Genomic DNA, 18588 nt, shown 5'->3' with positions numbered 1-18588 from the left:
CTCTGGGTTGGCAACGCTGGAGAATACTCAGAGTTTGGTGCTCTCGTGCCTGCCCCTTCCAGGCAGCCAGCTCTGATTGCACGAGGCAGACGCGTGACCCCTCCAGCCAGCTATGCCCCTGCTGGCCAGCGCCATGGGCCTGGCAGGCCTGCTCTTCTGGGCAGGCCAGACAGTGAATGCCTTGAAGATGCCCAATGCTACCCTGCCCCTGGCCCGGCCCGAGAGCACAGCCTTGCGGTCCCTGAGTGGCCTAGGAGTGCCCCGGTACCGCCGGAAGCGTCACATCTCTGCCCGGGACATGAGTGCCTTATTGGAGTATCACAACCACATCCGGGCCAGCGTGCACCCACCTGCTGCCAACATGGAGTACATGGTGAGTTCCCACGCCCTCCCCGGGGCCCCTTCCAGCAAACAACAGCTAACTCACCTTGGGCGGGAATGACCAGTTTGGAGAGCTGGACCATTTGCCAGCCTGGCCCCACTCATCAGAATTGGGGTGTCCGGGGCCCCGTGGAAAGAGCAGGAATGAGTCTGCCCATTTTACAGATAAGGAGACTAATGAGATTGCACAGATCTTGCCGTGTGTCAGGGGTAGGGCCACTGCTTACAGAGCACTTTTGTGTGCCAGGCACTGCACAGAACCCTGGGTGTACTCCTCTTCCTTAGAGGTGAAGGTCATCTCCATTTTCCCAGTGAAGAAACTGAGACTCAGAGAATTAATTTGCCCAAAGTCACCTAGCCAGGACTCCAACCCAGGTCTGCCTGCTGCTGAGGTCGTGATCCCCACTGCGGATGGCGACCCGGGGCTTGCTGGGGGAGTGGCTGGTGCTTTCTGCTACTGTCTCTGCCCCAGGGCTGTGAGCGACACCCCCAGGACATCTTCAGCAAGTCTGTGGAGGTGGGGTTTGGAGCAGAGGGGACAGGCACCGCTGATCTCAGGCTGAGGAAAACCAGCCGCTGAGCAGCGGAGGAAGCTGAGATGTCTTCCTGCACAGAGGCGGGGCTGGCGGCTCAAACACGGGGCTCCCAGAAGCCAGTCTCTGGCGTGGAGGCAGGAACCACTGTCCCAAACCAGCCTGGAGAGCTGGCCTCTAGCCCACCCATAGACTTCCTTACGGAAAGAGCTTGCCAGTCCCCACCCCCGAAAGACAAACGCATGCTGCTCAGCAGTCTGAAAACTCTTCTACTTTTGCTCCGTGTCCATTGACTCACACTTGGAGCCGGCACCGGGCTAAGCTTTGCGGTGACTGCCAAGGACAGGAGGCCCAAGGCCCCTTCCCTCGTGGAGCTGGTGCTTTAGTGGGGGTGAGAGGAAACAGGCAGGAGGAAATGAGGTGTCGGAAAGGGACAGGAGTAGGAGCTGGAATGGCAGGCAGGTAGAGTTAGAGTCATTTATTTGTTCATTGACTGACTCATCCATTCATTCATGCACTAACACAGGACTGGCACCTAGAACGCCCTCTATTTTTCAAGCAAATGGCACATTTATTGAGCACCACTTGAGGGTGCGTGGCACCTACCGTAACAGGCACCTACCCTAACAGGTGTTTAATGATGACATGCAGCATGGAAACAGAGAGAGCCAGGTGTCTCACCAGGGACTCTGGGGAGGGTCTGATGTTTAGCTCCTTCCCTCAGTTTACCCCTTTGTAACATGAGGGAAACATTGCTCTGCTCTCCCTGAGAGATTATGAGTCACATAACCCTGGGGAGATGTCTGGAGCCCTCTTTTGGTACTGTCATGTCTTCTTCACTGCCTTCGCCCACGGATCAGTGTCTCTGACTCAACATCCCCGACTCCAGAAGCCTTTTTCCCACAGCCCCAATAAAGTGTGGGTCCTGTTTCACATTCTTACACCCACCAGGGTCAAATGATGAATGACTTGCTTAATGCCTGTTTCCTTGCTAGACTGAGAGTCCTCAGTGCCTAAAAATATTGTTTGGTATTTGCTGAATGAACAAATAATATCTCAGAGCATCCCAGAAAGTCAGAGCTGGAAGGGAACTAGTATTTTATTAAGTGACACTTGCTCCAGTTATAAAGCTTGGGTAATTCATCCATTGGAAAATTATGAAGTTGTAAAGAAGGATGAGGAGGGTGTTCACTGACTTGGAATAATCACCAAGGTAAACTATTATTATCTTGTTAAGGTGCAGAATAGAATGCTGCCGTTAGTCAAATTACACGCAGACACACATACACACACACACACACATACGTGTGTCTATAAATGTCTGCTTATACAGGTAGAGAATATTTCTGGAAGAGAATACAAGAAGCAGTGGCGATTGCCTCTGGGGACAGGGGACAGGGTGGCTGGAGGGACAAATGTAGGAGAGAGATTAGAGACTTTCCACTTTTCCTGCTTGGATATCTTATATATTAAATTTGTGCATGTTTTTACTATTAAAAAAAGCTTTTGCTACCTGGGAGCCTGAGGCAGGAGGATCACTTGAGCCCAGGAGTTCAAGGCTGCAGTGAGCTGTGATTGCACCACTGCACTCCAGGGCTGGGCAACAGAGTGAAACCCTGTCTCTAAAAGGAAAAAAAAAAAACCTTATGAATTAAAAATTTTTTAGTGTTAAAATAAACACATTTAGGAAATACTATAAATACAATTTTAAAATTAGTTATTTTCCCATCACTCTGGGTTCGGTCACTTCCAGGGATTGCTAAGAGCTCCTCGACAAATACCCTGGGACCCTGCTGAGAACCAGAGAGCCCCAAGCTTGAAGCCCAGTCAGCAAAAAAGGGCACCAGACTCGGAGTCAGAGACCTGGGTGTAAATCTCGGCTCTCGGGTGGACTTGAGGATGACCTTGAAGTCACAGGCCTTCTCTAAGCATCAGTCTTCTAATTTGCCAAGTGGGTTTGTTGCAGCGTTCCAAGGAGAAAGGGGAGGAAGGCACCAGGTAAATGTGCATCTCTGGACACTGCTGTGATGATGGCGGTTACTCCCCTGGGGCATTTCACGGCCTTTCTTCCTCCAGGTCTGGGACGAGCGGCTGGCCCGGTCTGCTGAGGCCTGGGCCACCCGGTGCATCTGGGCCCACGGGCCCTCACAGCTGATGAGATACGTGGGCCAGAACCTCTCCATCCATTCTGGCCGGTGAGTGACTCTCTGCCCTTCTTTCACTCAGTCGTTCAACAAACGCGAATGGAGCACTTACTCAGTACCAGGTGCTGCGCTTGGCAGTGGGATACGGGTGAGGACAAGGCAGACAAGCTCCCTACCTGCAGGGAGCCCACCTTCCAGTTAGGAGAGACAGGCAGTGCCTGGCTGAACAATGAAGTGCACAGATTGTTTCGGAGAGTGAGGAGTGGTTTGAGGCTCATGAGGCAGGATGAGGGGAGGGAGCCACAGGGAGCAGGGGGCTGGGGGTGGGCAGGGGTTGGCGGATGGGGGCATCGGGCCCAAGGGCGCCCTGCCAAAGTCTGAGAATGGCAAACCACTCCTCCGGCCTGACTCCCTTGCTACCGTTCCGACTGTTGAGTCGGAGTCTGTGCACCTTCTGATCTGGGTGGCCGGGGGAAGTTATGTCCACTTTCTGAGCCTTGGGCTCCTTGTCTGTAAAACAAAGGTGCCGTCCTAGCTCAATTCTTTCCAGACTTGTGATAGAAAAAGCCCTCAGGTCCCATCAGATGCCTTTTCGGACTCCACCTGCCAGGCCAGGGTGGGGAACCTGCGGCCCTAAGGCCACATGTGGCCTTATAGGTCCTTAAGTGTGGCCTTTTGACTGAATCCAAATATTACAGAACAAATCCTTTTATTGAAAGGGGTGCAGCAGAGAAAGATGAAGCTTTTCTTGCCTCCTTTGGTGCTTAAAAAAGAACAATCTTGCAATCAGAAGGCCACAGGTTCCCCGCCCCATGGTCCAATGAGCCCCTCCTTCCCTAAAACACAAGCTGCCCTGTCTGAGATGCCGACCTCACACATGGCCTTTTGCATGACTTAGCAAATGTGCTTTATTGAGCACTTACTATGTGCCAGGCACATGTAAGCACTTTACATGGCTTATCTCAATTAATCTTCTGTTCAGAACACCCCTGTGAGGCAGGTGCTGCTGTCCTCGTTCTCATTTGATAGACGAAGAAACCAAGGGGAGGGAGGCAAAGTGACTCACCCAAGGTCCCCAACAGGCTGGTCGCAGAGCCACTTTTACACTCTCCCACCCAGCTTCTTCCATGTTCTCCACCTGTCCAGGTACCGCTCGGTGGTCGATCTCATGAAGTCTTGGTCTGAGGAGAAGCAGCACTTGTTTCCTGCCCTGAAGGACTGTGACCCGCACTGCCCCTGGCACTGCCGCGGCTCTGCCTGCTCCCACTACACCCAGGTATCCTCCGTCAGGGTTGGGATGGGACGGCAAATCCCGGTACCTTAGAAAGAGAAGAACGTGGTGGAACAGAAATCAGAATTAAAACAGAGGCCCTTATGGGCTCCTCTTACATAAGAAATATACCCCTGGGAAGTTGTGTGTACACTGAATTGAGGTGACTCTCGTTCCGTTTTGAGTGTCTTACGTATTTTTCATTTTCGAAGGCTCCCACTATCTTAAAAAAAATGTCAAAATAAGATTACAAAAATTGTAGTATTTTGAGTGCTAATATTGAATGTTAACACTTATTACACATAAAAATACAATGCAGTGCACTGTTGCCGAGTCACAGGACAGAAACTTCCAGTTGTATGACAGAGGTCTTCTTTCAGCTTTGTCCGTCTCTCTGTGACTCATTGGGATAGTGCCAAAAATCTAAATGTGAGACCCTCTAGGAAATGTGACACCTAAACCAGTGTCCTTCCTGATTTCTCATGATACATCATTACCTCCATTTTATTAATGAAGAAACTGAGGCACAAATTAAGCGACTTGGACAAAGTCACAAAGCTGGTGATATTGAGATTAGTTTTTTTTTTTTTTTTTTTTTTTTGGAGATAGAGTCTCGCTCTGTTGCCCAGGCTAGAGTGCAGTGGTGTCATCACAGCTCACTGCAACCTCCAACTCCTGGACTCAAGCGATCCTCCTACCTGAGCCTCCCCAGTAGCTGGGACTACATCTGGTGGTGCACACCACCACACCCAGCTAAGTGTTCTATTTTTAGTAGAGACGGGGTCTCGCTCTTGCTCAGGCTGGTCTCGAACTCCTGACCTCAAGTGATCCTCCCGCCTCAGCCTCCCAGAGTGCTAGGGTTACAGGTGCAGGCCACCACGCCCAGCTGATATTGAGATTCTGATTCAAGTCTGTTGGACTCCAAAGTTTGTGTTTTAACCTCCAACATCACAATGATTTTCAAAGGTTGATCATTAGGGGAAGAAAGACAGTGAATAGGACAATACAGAAAATATATCACGCGTGATAAGGCTAAATATTGGTTCATAAAACTTTTCTTCCAATTGCGTGTGTATGTGTGTGTTTGTACACTAGTAACAATATACAATTTATTCCTTACTGTTGGTTGTATAAGAAAAGAAGTTTGAGAAACAGTATATTACAATATAAATGCTTCCAGCCCCTCTACCGTGGACAGGCAGACTGCCTCCCCCAGGAAGACCTCACCTAATGCACTCACCCTGAGCCAAGCCCAGGGGCCACACAGCCCCAAGGAACCTGGGCCCCCTGCATCCTCATGGCCTCCTCTGTCTTTGTCCTTACTCAGATGGTGTGGGCATCCTCCAGTCGGCTGGGCTGCGCCATCCACACCTGTAGCAGAATCAATGTGTGGGGCAGCACCTGGCATCAGGCAGTATACCTGGTCTGCAACTATGCCATCAAGTAAGTGCCAGCAGAGGGGGCTCTGGGCCAGGGGGGGGTGGATCCTGAGAAGTCAAAAAAAAAAAAAGAAAGACACACACAGTGTCCCTGCTTCCTCCATTCTAAGTACCCTGAATACCATACGATTTGGGTAGTTTTAGAGAGTCAATTAATAATCCTTTTTCTTTTCTTTCTTTCTTTTTTTTTTTTTAAGAAATCAGTTGTATTGAAATATAGGCATCAAAGAATTTTAAAAAGTGAGCTTTAGAAGCACATGTGCTCGCTTTTTATTATTATTAATTTTTGTTTCAAAATATTAAGGTAGTACAAATGTTTTAGGTTACGTGGATTGCTTTTGTAACGCTTGAGTCCCAGCTATGCTTGCTCATCTCCAAACAGTGTTCATAGTACCTGTTAGGTAGGTTTTTCCCCTCCTCTCCTCCCCTCTTCCCCCTGGTTGATTTCCACCTCCAATTTAATAGTGAGTACATGTGGTGTTTGTTTCTCCATTCTTGAGATACTTTACTTAGGAGAATTGTCTCCAGTTCCACCCAGATTGCTGCAAAAGGTATTAATTCATCTTTTTTACGCCTGAGTAGTACTCCATGCTATACGTATACCACATTGTATTAATCCACTCCTGAACTGATGGGCACTCGGGTTGATTCCACATCTTTGCAATTGTGAATTGTGCTGCAAGAAACATTTGAGGGCAGGTGTCTTCTTGATGAATAATCCTTTTTCTTTATCCAAGTTTCAGAATCAATTGGGAGACAGAAAGGGGACCAAGGCAGGTGAAAAGGCAGTGTCACAGAAGATGTCAGTAGTGGAGAATGTGGTTTAGATCTGCCAATCTGCCAGCCACGTGGGCTTGCAAACACCCACTGTTGAATTAGACCTACACACCCAGTGACAGGCAACACTGCACAACCATAGCCTCTTTTCAGAAGTGCAGTGCCAGCCCCTCTGAGCTTACCACAAGAAATAGACAACCAAGAACACATGCTTCCTGTGGGCAGGCAGAGCCCAAAGCAAAGATAACCTACCCTACAGGTCAGTGGTGAGGTTATTATGCAGCCATGAGCAAGAGCTGGGGGGGTGATTTTAGGCTTTGAGGGCAGGAAGAGGGAGAAAAAGAGGGAAATCTAGAGAAGAGAATGTGGGAATACGAGGCATGTAAGTTGGGTCCACGTGCTGCTAGGGCAGTCTGGAATGCACGATCAAAAGCTGTTGATGTGAGTCTATCAAAGAAGTCGACAAACTCCCGCCCATGGCCTGATCTGGCCTGGTGCCTGTTTTGTAAATAAAGTTTTATTGAAACACAGCCGTGCCATTGCTTTACGTATCACCTACAGCTCCTTCCATGTGACAGAGACAGCCTGGCTGGCAAAGCCTAAAATATTTACTATCTGGCGGTTTACAGAAAAGTTTGCCAACTCCTGCATAGGGAGTGGGGACACCCTAAGAGTTCTTGAGTAGGAGAATGTGATGAGAGTAGCGGTCTTCTTTTTTTCCAACAGCTTTATTGAAACATACAGTCGGCCCTCCAGATCTGTGGGGTCAACTCCCATGGATTCAACCAACCACAGATGGAAAATATTTGGAAAAATCCTCTGTACTGAACATGTCCAGGCTTTTTTCCTTGTCATTATTCCCTAGACAATACAGTGTAACAACTATTTACATAGCATTTTACTATATTAGGTATTCTAAGTAATCTAGAGATGATGTAAAGCGTATGGGAGGATGTGTGTAGGTTATATGCAAATTTACACCATTTTATATCAGGGACTTGAACATTCTAGGATTTGGGTATCTGCAGGAGGTCCTAGAATGAATCCTCTGAGAATACCAAGGGACAACTGTAATTCACACCCCAAACAACCCACTAATGGGTTTTGGTATGTTACATTACTAATTTTTTTAAATTGTGGCAAAATATATGCAACACAAATTGTAACATTTTAACAATTTTAAATGTACAACTCAGAGGCATTATTTACAATCACAATGTTGTGCCTCCAGCCCCACTACCTATTCCCAAAATCTTTTCATCAGCCCAAAGAGAAACTCTAACCATTAAGCAATAACTACCTCTCCCACCTCCCCTTAAAAGGTGGTGGTCTTTTGAGAGGATTAATTCAGGAGCAGGTAGGATGGATTTGGGACAAAGCTGCTGAAGAAGTGTCCACAGTGGCCGTGATGAGGCTCAGTGGGCACGTCCCTCATGACTGGATTGTACTTATCATCTAATTATTCTAGCTCTCGTCTGCACAGCACTCATAAAGTTAGAGTGTCTTCTCATAGGTCATTTCAAGTAATTTTCACATACACCATTTCATTTATTTATTTTATCCAGAGGAGAAAAATCAAGTCTCAAGAAATGAGGTGGCTTCTCCTGTCATTAGCTAGCAGGTGGCAGAGTTCAGGACCAGACTCAGATCTGCCTACGCTGCTGGGAGTGGGGGAGTAAGGAAATCAACCCTTGCAGGGGAGCCACTTGTTTGGCAGGCTCGGTGCTGGGTACATTCACACATGCCTCCCTTTGATCTTTGCTGCATTCCTGAAACGGTGGGGGGTTAGGGGTTCTTCTCTTAGATTTTCAGAGAAAACCAAGGCTTACAGATTTGTCTTGACCCTAGTCAATGGCATGCTGAGATCTGAACATCTGTGTGAAGGTTGCTCACCTAACGCTCTCTGTCCCCCAACCCTGCCTCCCTGAAACCTTTTCTCTTCCAGGGGCAACTGGATCGGCGAGGCCCCGTACAAGATGGGGAGGCCGTGTTCTGCCTGTCCCCCCAGCTACCGAGGCATCTGCAATAGCAACATGTGCTTCTCTGGGCCAAAATCCAACAGGTTCCTCTGGTTCTGAAATTTCCCCGGGCTCTGATGTGCCTCTGACTGGGCCCACCCTCCAAGATCCCTCCCCAGAGACTGGGTGGAGAAACAATTTTTTAAGAAAAGGATACGAATTGGGATCACCCCACTGAATTTTCCCTCCCAGAGTCCCTTTCCTCGATGTCTAGCATGTGTCAGAAGAAAATGGCCTCCTTGCCTTCCTTCTTAGTTACATCTTTCTTTTCTCTGGCCTGCAAAAGAGACCTGCATCTTTCGTTAACTCAATTCTCAGAGAGCCGGGGCTGGGAGGCACAGTGGTGGAAGCTTGGTTTTGTGACTCTCGGCAAACCCAAAAGACTTTGTCCACACAATGAAAGGCATTTATTATACCAGATTTAGCCTGAAACCCACCTTCATTCATCCAGTAACAGCCAGCAAGCTTCTGGGCAGCCTTGGAGGACTCGTAGTTCCTTCCATGAGTGGTGCACATTTCAGAGCCATGCTTTTAAAAAACACTGAAATTAGCTGTGGACATCCCACCTCCACCCCCTGACATGTGACTGGAGCCACCACAGGTCCAGGCTTCCCTTTTACAGATGGGCACATGGAAGCTCAGAGGAGGGGTGTGACTTACTCAGAGCCACACAGCTTGTCTTCCACAAGAGAGACCACTCTGAGAAGAACTGATCTCAGAACCCAGGCGTGAAAACCAAAGCCGGCCCGAAGGAGCTCTCTCTTTCCGGGCCATTTTCTCTCTTTCCCCATCTTCTGTCTCACTCTGCCTCGGTCTCTCTCTTTTGTCTACTTCTCTGTTCTATCCCTGTCTGGTTTTCTGTGTTAATCTCTGCATCTGCTTCTCTTTTTCTCCCGTACTATCTTATTCTCATTCCAATAAACCATTTCCCTCTCCCCACCCCATCCCACCCAGAGACCGCAGCACACAAAAGTCCTTTTGTCTCCAGAGATAGTAAAAGCTCCTTCCTCAGACCTTGCCCTGGGGCTGGGGCCCACCCCCTGCCTGGCTGGAGAGAACCCCAAAGACCCAGGATGGGGAACAGGCCCTTCTCTGCGGAACCCCTACCTTGTCTTGGACACAGTTTTCTTTCTTCTTGGTCATCTGCACCCAGGCCAGACCTATGCATGTCACTCCCCCCCTGCCCCCAATAAAATTCAATGCAGTGGCTCCTGGTCCCTCCCTCTCTCAGCTCTGGGGAGGGTCAAAAGACAGGTGAAGGGAATTGATGTGGGAGAGGGGTTAGGGAAAAACCAACCCAACCGGAAGACCAGGAGAGGGGACTAACAGCCGCCCGCCCCCCCCCCCCCCCCCCCCCGCCCATGTACCATGCAAAGGTGTATATTGTTACTCCACTTTACAGATAAGAAAGATGAGGCTTCAGGTGAGTATAAATTTCCAAAGGCTGAAATTGAGTGAAATAAGGACACTGTTGTGAGTTCCTTATTCTGAGATTTTATCTTTCCTACTTTATTTTTTTGGCATGGGCTCTTCTCAAATGCAGTATCAGAAATGGTGAACCTGAGAGACCACCTGGAATGCCCACTCTTTTTGCTTAATTGTGTCTACCTTTGTCCAAGCCCTGAGTTTGTCACTTCTGAGCTGAGAGGCAAGAGAGCAAAGGGGTTACCACCTTGATCTTTTGCGCCATAGAGGAGATTCAATGCAGTCTCTTGAGCCTCAGCTTTTACATCTGTGAAATGGGGATAGGAGCGGTGCCAATTCAATGCGATTGAGGGTGTTGGGTGCTGACAAACAAAGCAGTTCTTAAATGCCAGTGGTTGCCATTCTCACTGTCCTGGTACTCAGGACACAGGAGGACAATGTGGGGCAGCTGAAAAACAGCACGGGCTTTGGGGGCAGGTGACACTGAATTCAAATCCCACATCTGCTCCTTATTAGCCACGTGACCTTATGATGCCACTTAATCTAGGGGTCACGTACCACTTAAATTTCCAGAACATTTTGGGAAATTGACATAGGGTTGGCAAGCTTTTCCCTCACCTAATACAAGAATATTAATAATTTTTTTAAAATCTAACATTTGCTCTCACCATTGTTTTACTGAAGAAAGGACATTTTACTACAACCCGCGCCCACCAATAGGGTATGGGGGTCCCCGTGAGGTGGCTGAATAAGCACCTATGAGACTCCCGGCAAGAAACTTCCCTCTGTGCCTCAATTTCCTCATCTCAAGGTTTAATTTAAACGTGGCAATGCCTGTATGCAGCTCCCAGCATCCAGTAGGCACTCAATAAACACAGCTCGCCACCCTCCTTTTCTCCTCTACCCCTCCCTCGGCTTCCCTACTCCTTCCTGCACCGCCACACCCATAGTTTGGAGTCATAAAACCCAACCCAGATTGGACTCTTACCTCTCCAGCCCCTCCTGCCCAGTCCCTTCCCTCAATTTGGGGGGCTGGTGACCCTTACATCTGGCTCCAGGTGCCCCTGACCCCCAGAGTGCAGGACTGGGGCCCGAGTGGACCTCGGGTCTGGCCAGATCGCCATTACCATGGCGACAGCAACAGTCCCCAGCTACAGGTTCCCTAAGTGACTGGTTACTCTTTAACGTATCCACCCACCTTGGGTGATTAGAAGAATCAATAAGATAACCAGGCGGTGGCAGCTGGCCGTGCTCACTGCCTTCCTGGTGGACTGGCTCCTGGTGGCCCTGCTGCTGTGCTGTGTGGGCCCCGGCTCCTCGATGCCCCGGGGTCTCCGGCTGGTTGGGCTTGGCCATGGTCAGCGTGAACGCGTCCCTCAGGGCTCCAGTGGAGGGTCCTTATGGTAAGCGAGGCCAGCAGCTGGGGCCAGGGGAGGACTGGACAGGGCAGGATGAGAGTCAGGTTTGGGAGGCCATGGGACACCTCCCCGTGTGTTTCTGGCAGGCCCAAAGCCCTTCCAGGGGCTCCTCTAGAATGGCAGGAAGCCCAGTGGTGGCGTGGGGCTTGCTGGGCGAAGCTCTCAAGCAGGGGCCTGGCCGGTTTGGTGTGGGAAGAGCTGGGAGGGGCTGCAGGAGCCCCGGGCAGAGGCTTGGCTCGCTCTGCCTGCCTGGAGGCTTTTCTGGGAACGCCTCTCAGGGGTCTTTCCCTAAATCCCAGCGTGTCGCCTTTGCCTCGGGGCAAACTGAGGTCCACAGAGAGCCTTGCTGAGCCCAGGTCATGGAGCTGGTGCCTGGTCTGGCTGAGGGGGGATCCAAGCCAGTGAATGCCGCGGGACAGTGGGCTTGGTCCCTCCACACCTGCCCTGGCTCTGGACAAAGGGGAAGAGGTAGAAAGTGCCGCACAGCACGGGGCGTTGGAAAATGGGAGTGTCTTGTGCTGAGTGTGTGAAACTTAGATGCACAAACAGGGAAGCGTGTTACTAACAGTGAAGGGCCCAGGCTCTACTGCTTGGGGTGCCCCGGAGTGTCCCTCCTTAGAGGGAGGAGGGGTAAATAAAGCTGGCTGCATCTTTACGATGGAATGCGATCCCTTTGTTGAAGGAAAGACTGCAGATCTGTGTGCTGATAAGGAAGAACCTCCAAGTTACATTAAGTGAAAACAGTAAGCTGAAGAAATGTGTGGAGTTTCTGATAACAAAACGGATGTAGATGTCTATATGTACACACACGTTTGTATTTGCATAGAAAATTGGTGGAAGGACACAAACTGATGACAGTTTTGTTTCTGAGGAAGGAGATTCAAGAGGATGTTTGTTTTATCTTTTTGAGGGCGCATTCTGGATTTTTTTAAAGACTGGGTGCACTTTTTCAACCTGTTTAAATCTCACACATGCCCAGAGCTCAGCCTCTGGAATACAGTTGATCTCGGTTCTCATTCTGTGACGTTAGTCAAATGACTCAACGTTTGCATGCCCCTGTGGCTTTCCTTCCGAAGTGGAGGCGGCTCTAGGATGTGTCTTAGGGGCACCGTGGACAGCTAACAGGGAGCAAGAGTGTAAAGTCCTTAACACCACAGACATTGTAAGGACTCAACAAATGTTATCTCTTGGCATCATTAGCTGAGGACAGATGGCCAGTGCGTGACAGAATCAGGGACTGGTCTCCGGACTCTGGTCTGGGGCATCTTTTTTGCTTTGCCCACCACCAAGCAGGATTAGATGCCCTGGAAGTAGCAGAGGCTGAAGAACCAAACAGCGCAAACGCCCATCCCACACAGCGGCTGTGTGACCTTGGTCAGGACACTTCCCCTCTCTGAACCTATTTCCTCCTCTGTAAAATGGAGATAACAGCAGAACCTATCTCACTGAGGGGGTGCCGATTAGAGGAGACAGCCGAGCTAAAGGGCGAGGCAACCCTTAATCCACAAGACCAGGTGTGAAGACACCTGCAAGACTCGCTTGAGCCTGTGGCAGAGGAAGACACAGCTCCTGAGGAAGGACAGCCCAGGTCGGGAGCCCAGGCTAAGGGGGAGCAGGAGGCCCCACAGAGTCCCTCTCAATGGATAATGCAATGGTTACGTAACCTGACAGCCTCTCACTGTCGCCAGGGCTGCCCACCTTGTAGGACGTCCGCGTGTTCCTCCATCTCAGCCCCAGTACAGCCCTCATCACAAAGCGAGCCTTCAGCCAGTGTTAGCGTGGTTGGTTGGATGGTTGGATGGATGGATGTTCTATACTTGGCAGCTTATTTCATTCTCAGAACAGCTGCCTGAGATAAAGAATTTCGTCGGCCGGGCGCGGTGGCTCACACCTGTAATCCTAGCACTCTGGGAGGCTGAGGTGGGAGGATTGCTTGAGCTCAGGAGTTCAAGACCAGCCTGAGCAAGAGCGAGACCCTGTCTCTACTAAAAATAGAAAAATTAGCAGAAACGTCATGGTATACGCCTTTAAGTCCCAGCTACTCAGGAGGCTGAGACAGGAGGATCGTTTAAGCCCAGGAGTTTGAGGTCGCGGTGAGCTAGGCTGATGCCATGACACTCTACTCAGGGTAATGGAGTGAGACTCTGTCTCCAAAAAAAGAAAAAAAAGAATGCTGTCATCTCCAAGGGTAGAAGAGAAAACTAACACTCAGGATTATTTAGCAAAGAAAAATTGCCTGGCTCTAGCCCTGACACAGTCCAGCTGTTGCAGATCCTCTCAGCTGAGCTGCAGACAGGGCTGGTCCGAGAAAGGAGTGCTCCAGGGGCCCGGTGTGCAGCACACATCAACCAGAAAAGAGCACTTTTGTCCTGGGACCATGGGGCGTTAGTATGTGTGTGATAGTGGCTAAAAGACCCTGATTTTACCTGTGTGGCTCTATAAGTCACTACCAATCTCTGAACCTCATAGGTTTCACCTGCAAAATGGGCAAAGGAAGTGTGTCAGGAGGCCTCGGAAAAAATCACTTTCTGATTTAAAAAAAAAAAAAAACGTTTTGAGGGAAAAAAACCCCTCTCCTGGGGTCCTCTAATGGGATATAACAATGACTGTTTCCTGAGATGACAACAGCGGAAGCGAGTTGTTGGATAAGGGACATGGCACATAGCAGGAGTCAGTGGAGGGCACGATTATTGTGAGGGTGAAAGGGATGAATCCGTGAGCACTCAGGAAATCCTAGGTGCTGTTTCATGGTTTTGAACCCCAGCAGGCCCATCTCTAAAGAGCTGCTCTTTGGTGTGAACTTGGCCCTCCTTGGACTCCGGGGCGTCCGTGGCACACTGGATTCGGCTTTGTTGTTCTCACCATTACTCTGATCAGATCGGTGTTGGTGTGAATTGTGGTGTCTGTCCCTCCCTGCACCAGACTGTGAACTCCATGAGGCCTGGGACTTCGACAGTTAGTTCGTCCCCGTGTGTCTCACAATGTCTCACACGGTGATCGACACAGAAGAAATGCTCAGTGAGCAGTTGCTGGATGAATGAATGGAGGAAGGGCTTAGAAAGAGCTCTGGACAATGGTCGTCAGTATTAGCCACATCCATGCTCTTCCTTCCCTCCTCTCTGCAGTCCACCCTGTGTTGGTTTTTGGCTTTTGGTCCTTGTGTTTGTTCCATTACGACCCACGATGGCTGTCCCAGCATCAGGCATCATGTCTGCACTTGAATGTCTGAAGGTGGAGGCAGGAGGAGAAAGGGTTTTCCTCCATGCACTTGTTTCTTTTGTCCAAAAGCAAAATTTCCCCAGAAACCTCCCAGCAGACTTCCCTAGTTCAAGAAAAGAAACGGGAAAGCCGAGACTGGCCTAAAACAGTGACTCTGCCCTCGGGGTCTGCACTCGATTGCGCCACACAAAACTGAGGCTGTGGTCCAGTGGGCTCTTACCCTCAGCACTGCGGGCATTTTGGCTTGGAGAATTCTCTTTCCGGGGGCTGCCCTGTCCATTGTAGGATGTTAAGCAGCATCCATGGCCTCTGCTCTACTCACTAGATGCCAGTAGCATCTCTCCCCATCAGTTGTGCCAGCCAGAAATGTCTCCAGAAAGCCAAATGTCCCCCAGAACACATATAACACCAGTGTGTTATGAGGGAGCAGGAGTAGCTGCTGGGTCGTGTCTACCACAGTTGAGTCTACTGTGACTCTTGTGTTGTAGTATTATTTGCTTTGAGTGTCAGGATCTAGCTCAGAGCCAGATTTGGGGCTGCCCTGAGCAACTGTGCGGATAAGATACTATGGTGTGCTTATCTGTGTACTAACCTGACTCCTGGCCTTATTACTTTCCTAGCCTTGTTTTCATTTCAGCAAGGTTCCCTTGGTTATTTATTTTGGCCCTTTGGTAGTCTGCCATTTCTGTAAATACCTCAAATCTCCTTGAAGGCAAGGTCTGTATTTGTCTGATTCTTTTCGTTATACTCCAGGTTGCTACAGAGCCTGGCCCCATGTAGACTTTGATGAAGGTTAATTGAATGGGTGAATGAATGGGAAGATGGATGGATGAATGAATGGATGTCTGGGTGGGTGGATAGGTAGATGGATTTATGGGTGGGTGAGTAGATGGATGGTTGGATGGATAGATAGAATAGATGGAGAGATGGATGGATGGGATAAATGGATGAATGAGTAACAGGGAAGACGAGTGGCAGATGGATGGATGGATTAATATATAGATGGGATGGATAGAAAGATATGTAGAGGCATGTGATAAATGGATGACTAAGTAGCTGGATAGATGGGTGAGTGGTTAGGGGGAGGATGGATGGATGAGTGACATGATGGGTGAGTGGGTAGATGAAAAGATGGATGGATGGATGGATGGTTGGATGGATTAGATGGGGTGGGCTGAGATGGCCTGGAATTGCTAGCAGCACCTTCAAGAGCTCTGGACAGGACAAGTGATGATTTAGCCACTGGCCAATAATCATCCATCAGGGCAGTACTGTATATCTGTCTCTAAGTGCCAGATGAGCCTACTTTTCCCTAGGTATGTCCGCCTAGTCCTTGACCAATAGCATCAGCCCCAGGCTAGATCAGAGCTGTTGTCAGAGGCAGTTTGGTGAAGGGTCTCTCCCATTTAAAGCTCTGCGAAGGCTGGTGCTTTGCTTCAGTTCTCTGTTCCTCAATTTCTTCCCCCAGCAAATGAACCTTGGTTGTTGTGAGGATTCCATGAGCTAATGAAAGAGAAAAGGTGACATAAACTATCACGTGCTTTGTCCCTGTGAAGGGCTGATGGGCCCTAAGTTGGGTAGGGTGTGAGGCTGTGTTGGTGTCAGGCTAGGGCTGTTGCCCCCGCTCATTCCCACAGTGTAGTCTCTGCCACCCCCTCCCTACCTCCCCGCTCCACATCACCTTCCCATCCCACCTCAATTCGGCCCTCAGCCCCTGTGGTTCACAAACCCGGTTGCACGTGGGAAACTTTCTTAAACCAGCATGTTTTGAGGCGCCACTCCAGATCCAGTGAATTAGAATTTCCTGGGGTGTGTTCCAAGGGTCTGTAATTTTTCACTGAGTTCCTTATGTGATTTTGGGTATCCGGGTCATCTGGAATATGGAACCATTGCCTTACTTTGTCCCATCTGGTAAAGGGAGGAAATAGACACCCACAGTGTGTCCTGTCTCCCTCCACCCAGAAGCCTCCTGCATTCATTCATTCATTCATTGTTTGCTTAAATGTCCACTGGGAGCTTACGATATGCAAGACATTCTGCTAGGCACCGGGGGAACACAGGAGGATAAAACTTGGCTTCAGATCTTGGATGTGCCCGATTTGGTGGGAAGATGTCAAGCCAGCAGCAAGCAAAGACAGAGTGCCATGGTGTGACTGGATAGGGCACTGTGGGACTCAGAGGGACTTGGGAGGAGGGGAAGGGGCCAGGGGTCTCTTGACCCTGGAGGTGGACTGATATCTAAGCTGAAACCTGAAGATTTAGCAGAAGTCAGCCAGGAGAAGAGAGGGAAGAGTGTTCCCAGCTGAGGGAATAGCGTATGCAAAGGCTTAGAGCCTGGCTACACACCACACTGATTTCATTTGCACTTGACTGCAGTTAATTCCGTCCTTCGTTGTAGGTATCTTAGGACCTGTCTGGTTGTTTCATGGATGATTTATCTTGGTCCTAGAAGCATCCAGAGATGCTTTTTAAGTACAGGAACTGTGCCTTCTGTTTTTTCTGACTTGCATGTCTCTAGCATAAGGGTGGGCCTATGAGGAGGAAAGAAATCTGTTTCCATTTCAGCCCCTTCTATGTGACAGGCTGGATGCCACCTACATTATGTCTTCTCCCCTTTAATCCTTGAAATAACCCATCAAAGTGGGAAGTGTATCTCCATTTTATAAACAAAGAAATTGAGACTCAGAGTTGTTAAGTGAGTTTCCCTTCATCATACAGCAAATAGGAGATTAAAATCTAGTCTGACACCAAATCTTCATTCTCTCAGCTGCACTTGTTACCCCTCATAATAGCATCCCAGGGACTCAGACTCTGGAGTCAGGCTACCTGGGTTCAAATTACTACCTATTAGTTGTGTGACCTCAAGTAAATTATGCAATCTTTTGCACCTCAGTTTCTTCATCTGTCAAATGGGGGTGATAATTACAACATCTGCTTCACAGCTTTTGGCTGTTGTGGGACAAACTGAAATGAATGATGTCCCAGGTTGCAGGCCTTCTGTTGCCCTGGGATGCCTTGGATCTTTTCTTGGGGGGCACTGGTTCATGGCTGTGAGCGTGTGGCCACCCCCACCCTACAACCACTGATTCAATCAGAGATGCTCCATTTTGACTTTTGAATGAAACACTTAATGAAAGGACTCCATGGTTCAAAAATGTTTGAAAAGCGGAAGACTAGACCAACGTGTTTCAAACTGCAATCTTGATCCAGTAATGGGTCATGCAATTTATTAGGTTGTGTTAGTTTGGGCAATACCAGCTGACAGAACAAGCAAACCCAATATTTAAGTTAGAAGTTTATTTATCTCTATCACATAGTCAGCCAGGAATCCTAGAAGTGGCCCCAGCCCAGAGTGACAGACACTTATCACTTCTGTTCACATTCCATTGGTGAGAACTAGTCACATGGCCCTACCTGAATGCAAAGGAGTCTGGGATATGTGGTCCTTAGCTGGGCAGAACTAGTTCTAAACTATGGAAAGGGAAGTATGACTTTGTCGGTATACAGTTGACTGTCTTTGCCATAGGATCATGCTCACACACCCCCCACACACGGAAAATATGTATAACAAATGTGAATACACAATTTTTTAGATAAATTGTTTCAGTTTGAAAAATGCATCAGGCAGGGTATGGTAACTCACACCTGTAATCCTAGCACTCTAGAAGATCAAGGTGGGAATATTACTTGAGTTCAGGAGTTCGAGACCAGCCTGAGCAACAGCGAGACCTTGTCTCTATAAAAAATGGAAAAATTAGCCAGGTGTGGTGGTGTACCTTGTCTCTATAAGAAATAGAAAAATTAGCCAGGTGTGGTGGTGTGCGCCTGTATTCCCAGCTACTGGGGAGGCTGAGGCAGGAGGATCGCTTACGCCCAGGAGTTTGAGGTTGCAGTGAGCTACGATGATGCCACTGCGCTCTACTCAGGGTAACAGAACAAGAGCCCATCTCAAAAAACAAAACAA

General features: G+C 49.1%; 2 protein-coding genes across 2 annotated transcripts in view; both read left to right on the top strand.

Moving 5' to 3' along the window:
- Nucleotides 1-112: 112 nt before the first annotated feature.
- On the top strand, nucleotides 113-8622 carry R3HDML (R3H domain containing like). Its single transcript, XM_045529178.1, has 5 exons — nucleotides 113-373; nucleotides 2991-3109; nucleotides 4205-4334; nucleotides 5656-5771; nucleotides 8490-8622. Exons 1-5 carry the CDS (start codon nucleotides 113-115, stop codon nucleotides 8620-8622), a joined length of 759 nt encoding a protein of 252 aa, XP_045385134.1.
- A 2662-nt stretch (nucleotides 8623-11284) lies between these two features.
- Nucleotides 11285-18588, top strand: part of HNF4A (hepatocyte nuclear factor 4 alpha) — a 56621-nt gene continuing 49317 nt past the window's right edge. Inside the window, exon 1 of the mRNA XM_045529176.1 lies at nucleotides 11285-11390. Within this exon, the coding sequence (XP_045385132.1) occupies nucleotides 11342-11390 (49 nt within the window). The 5' untranslated portion in view covers nucleotides 11285-11341. The remainder of the gene's footprint in view (nucleotides 11391-18588) is intronic.

Source organism: Lemur catta, chromosome 17 (genome assembly GCF_020740605.2).
Source record: "Lemur catta isolate mLemCat1 chromosome 17, mLemCat1.pri, whole genome shotgun sequence".
Lineage (NCBI taxonomy): Eukaryota > Metazoa > Chordata > Mammalia > Primates > Lemuridae > Lemur > Lemur catta.
This window is presented reverse-complemented; position numbering and strand designations above follow the sequence as displayed.

Coding starts and splice junctions, on each gene's coding strand:
- R3HDML (XM_045529178.1), top strand. CDS start 113: ATGCCCCTGCTGGCCAGCGCCATGGGCCTGGCAGGCCTGCTCTTCTGG. Junction 4,335..5,655: donor CCTGCTCCCACTACACCCAG/GTATCCTCCGTC, acceptor GTCCTTACTCAG/ATGGTGTGGGCATCCTCCAG. Junction 5,772..8,489: donor GTCTGCAACTATGCCATCAA/GTAAGTGCCAGC, acceptor TTTCTCTTCCAG/GGGCAACTGGATCGGCGAGG.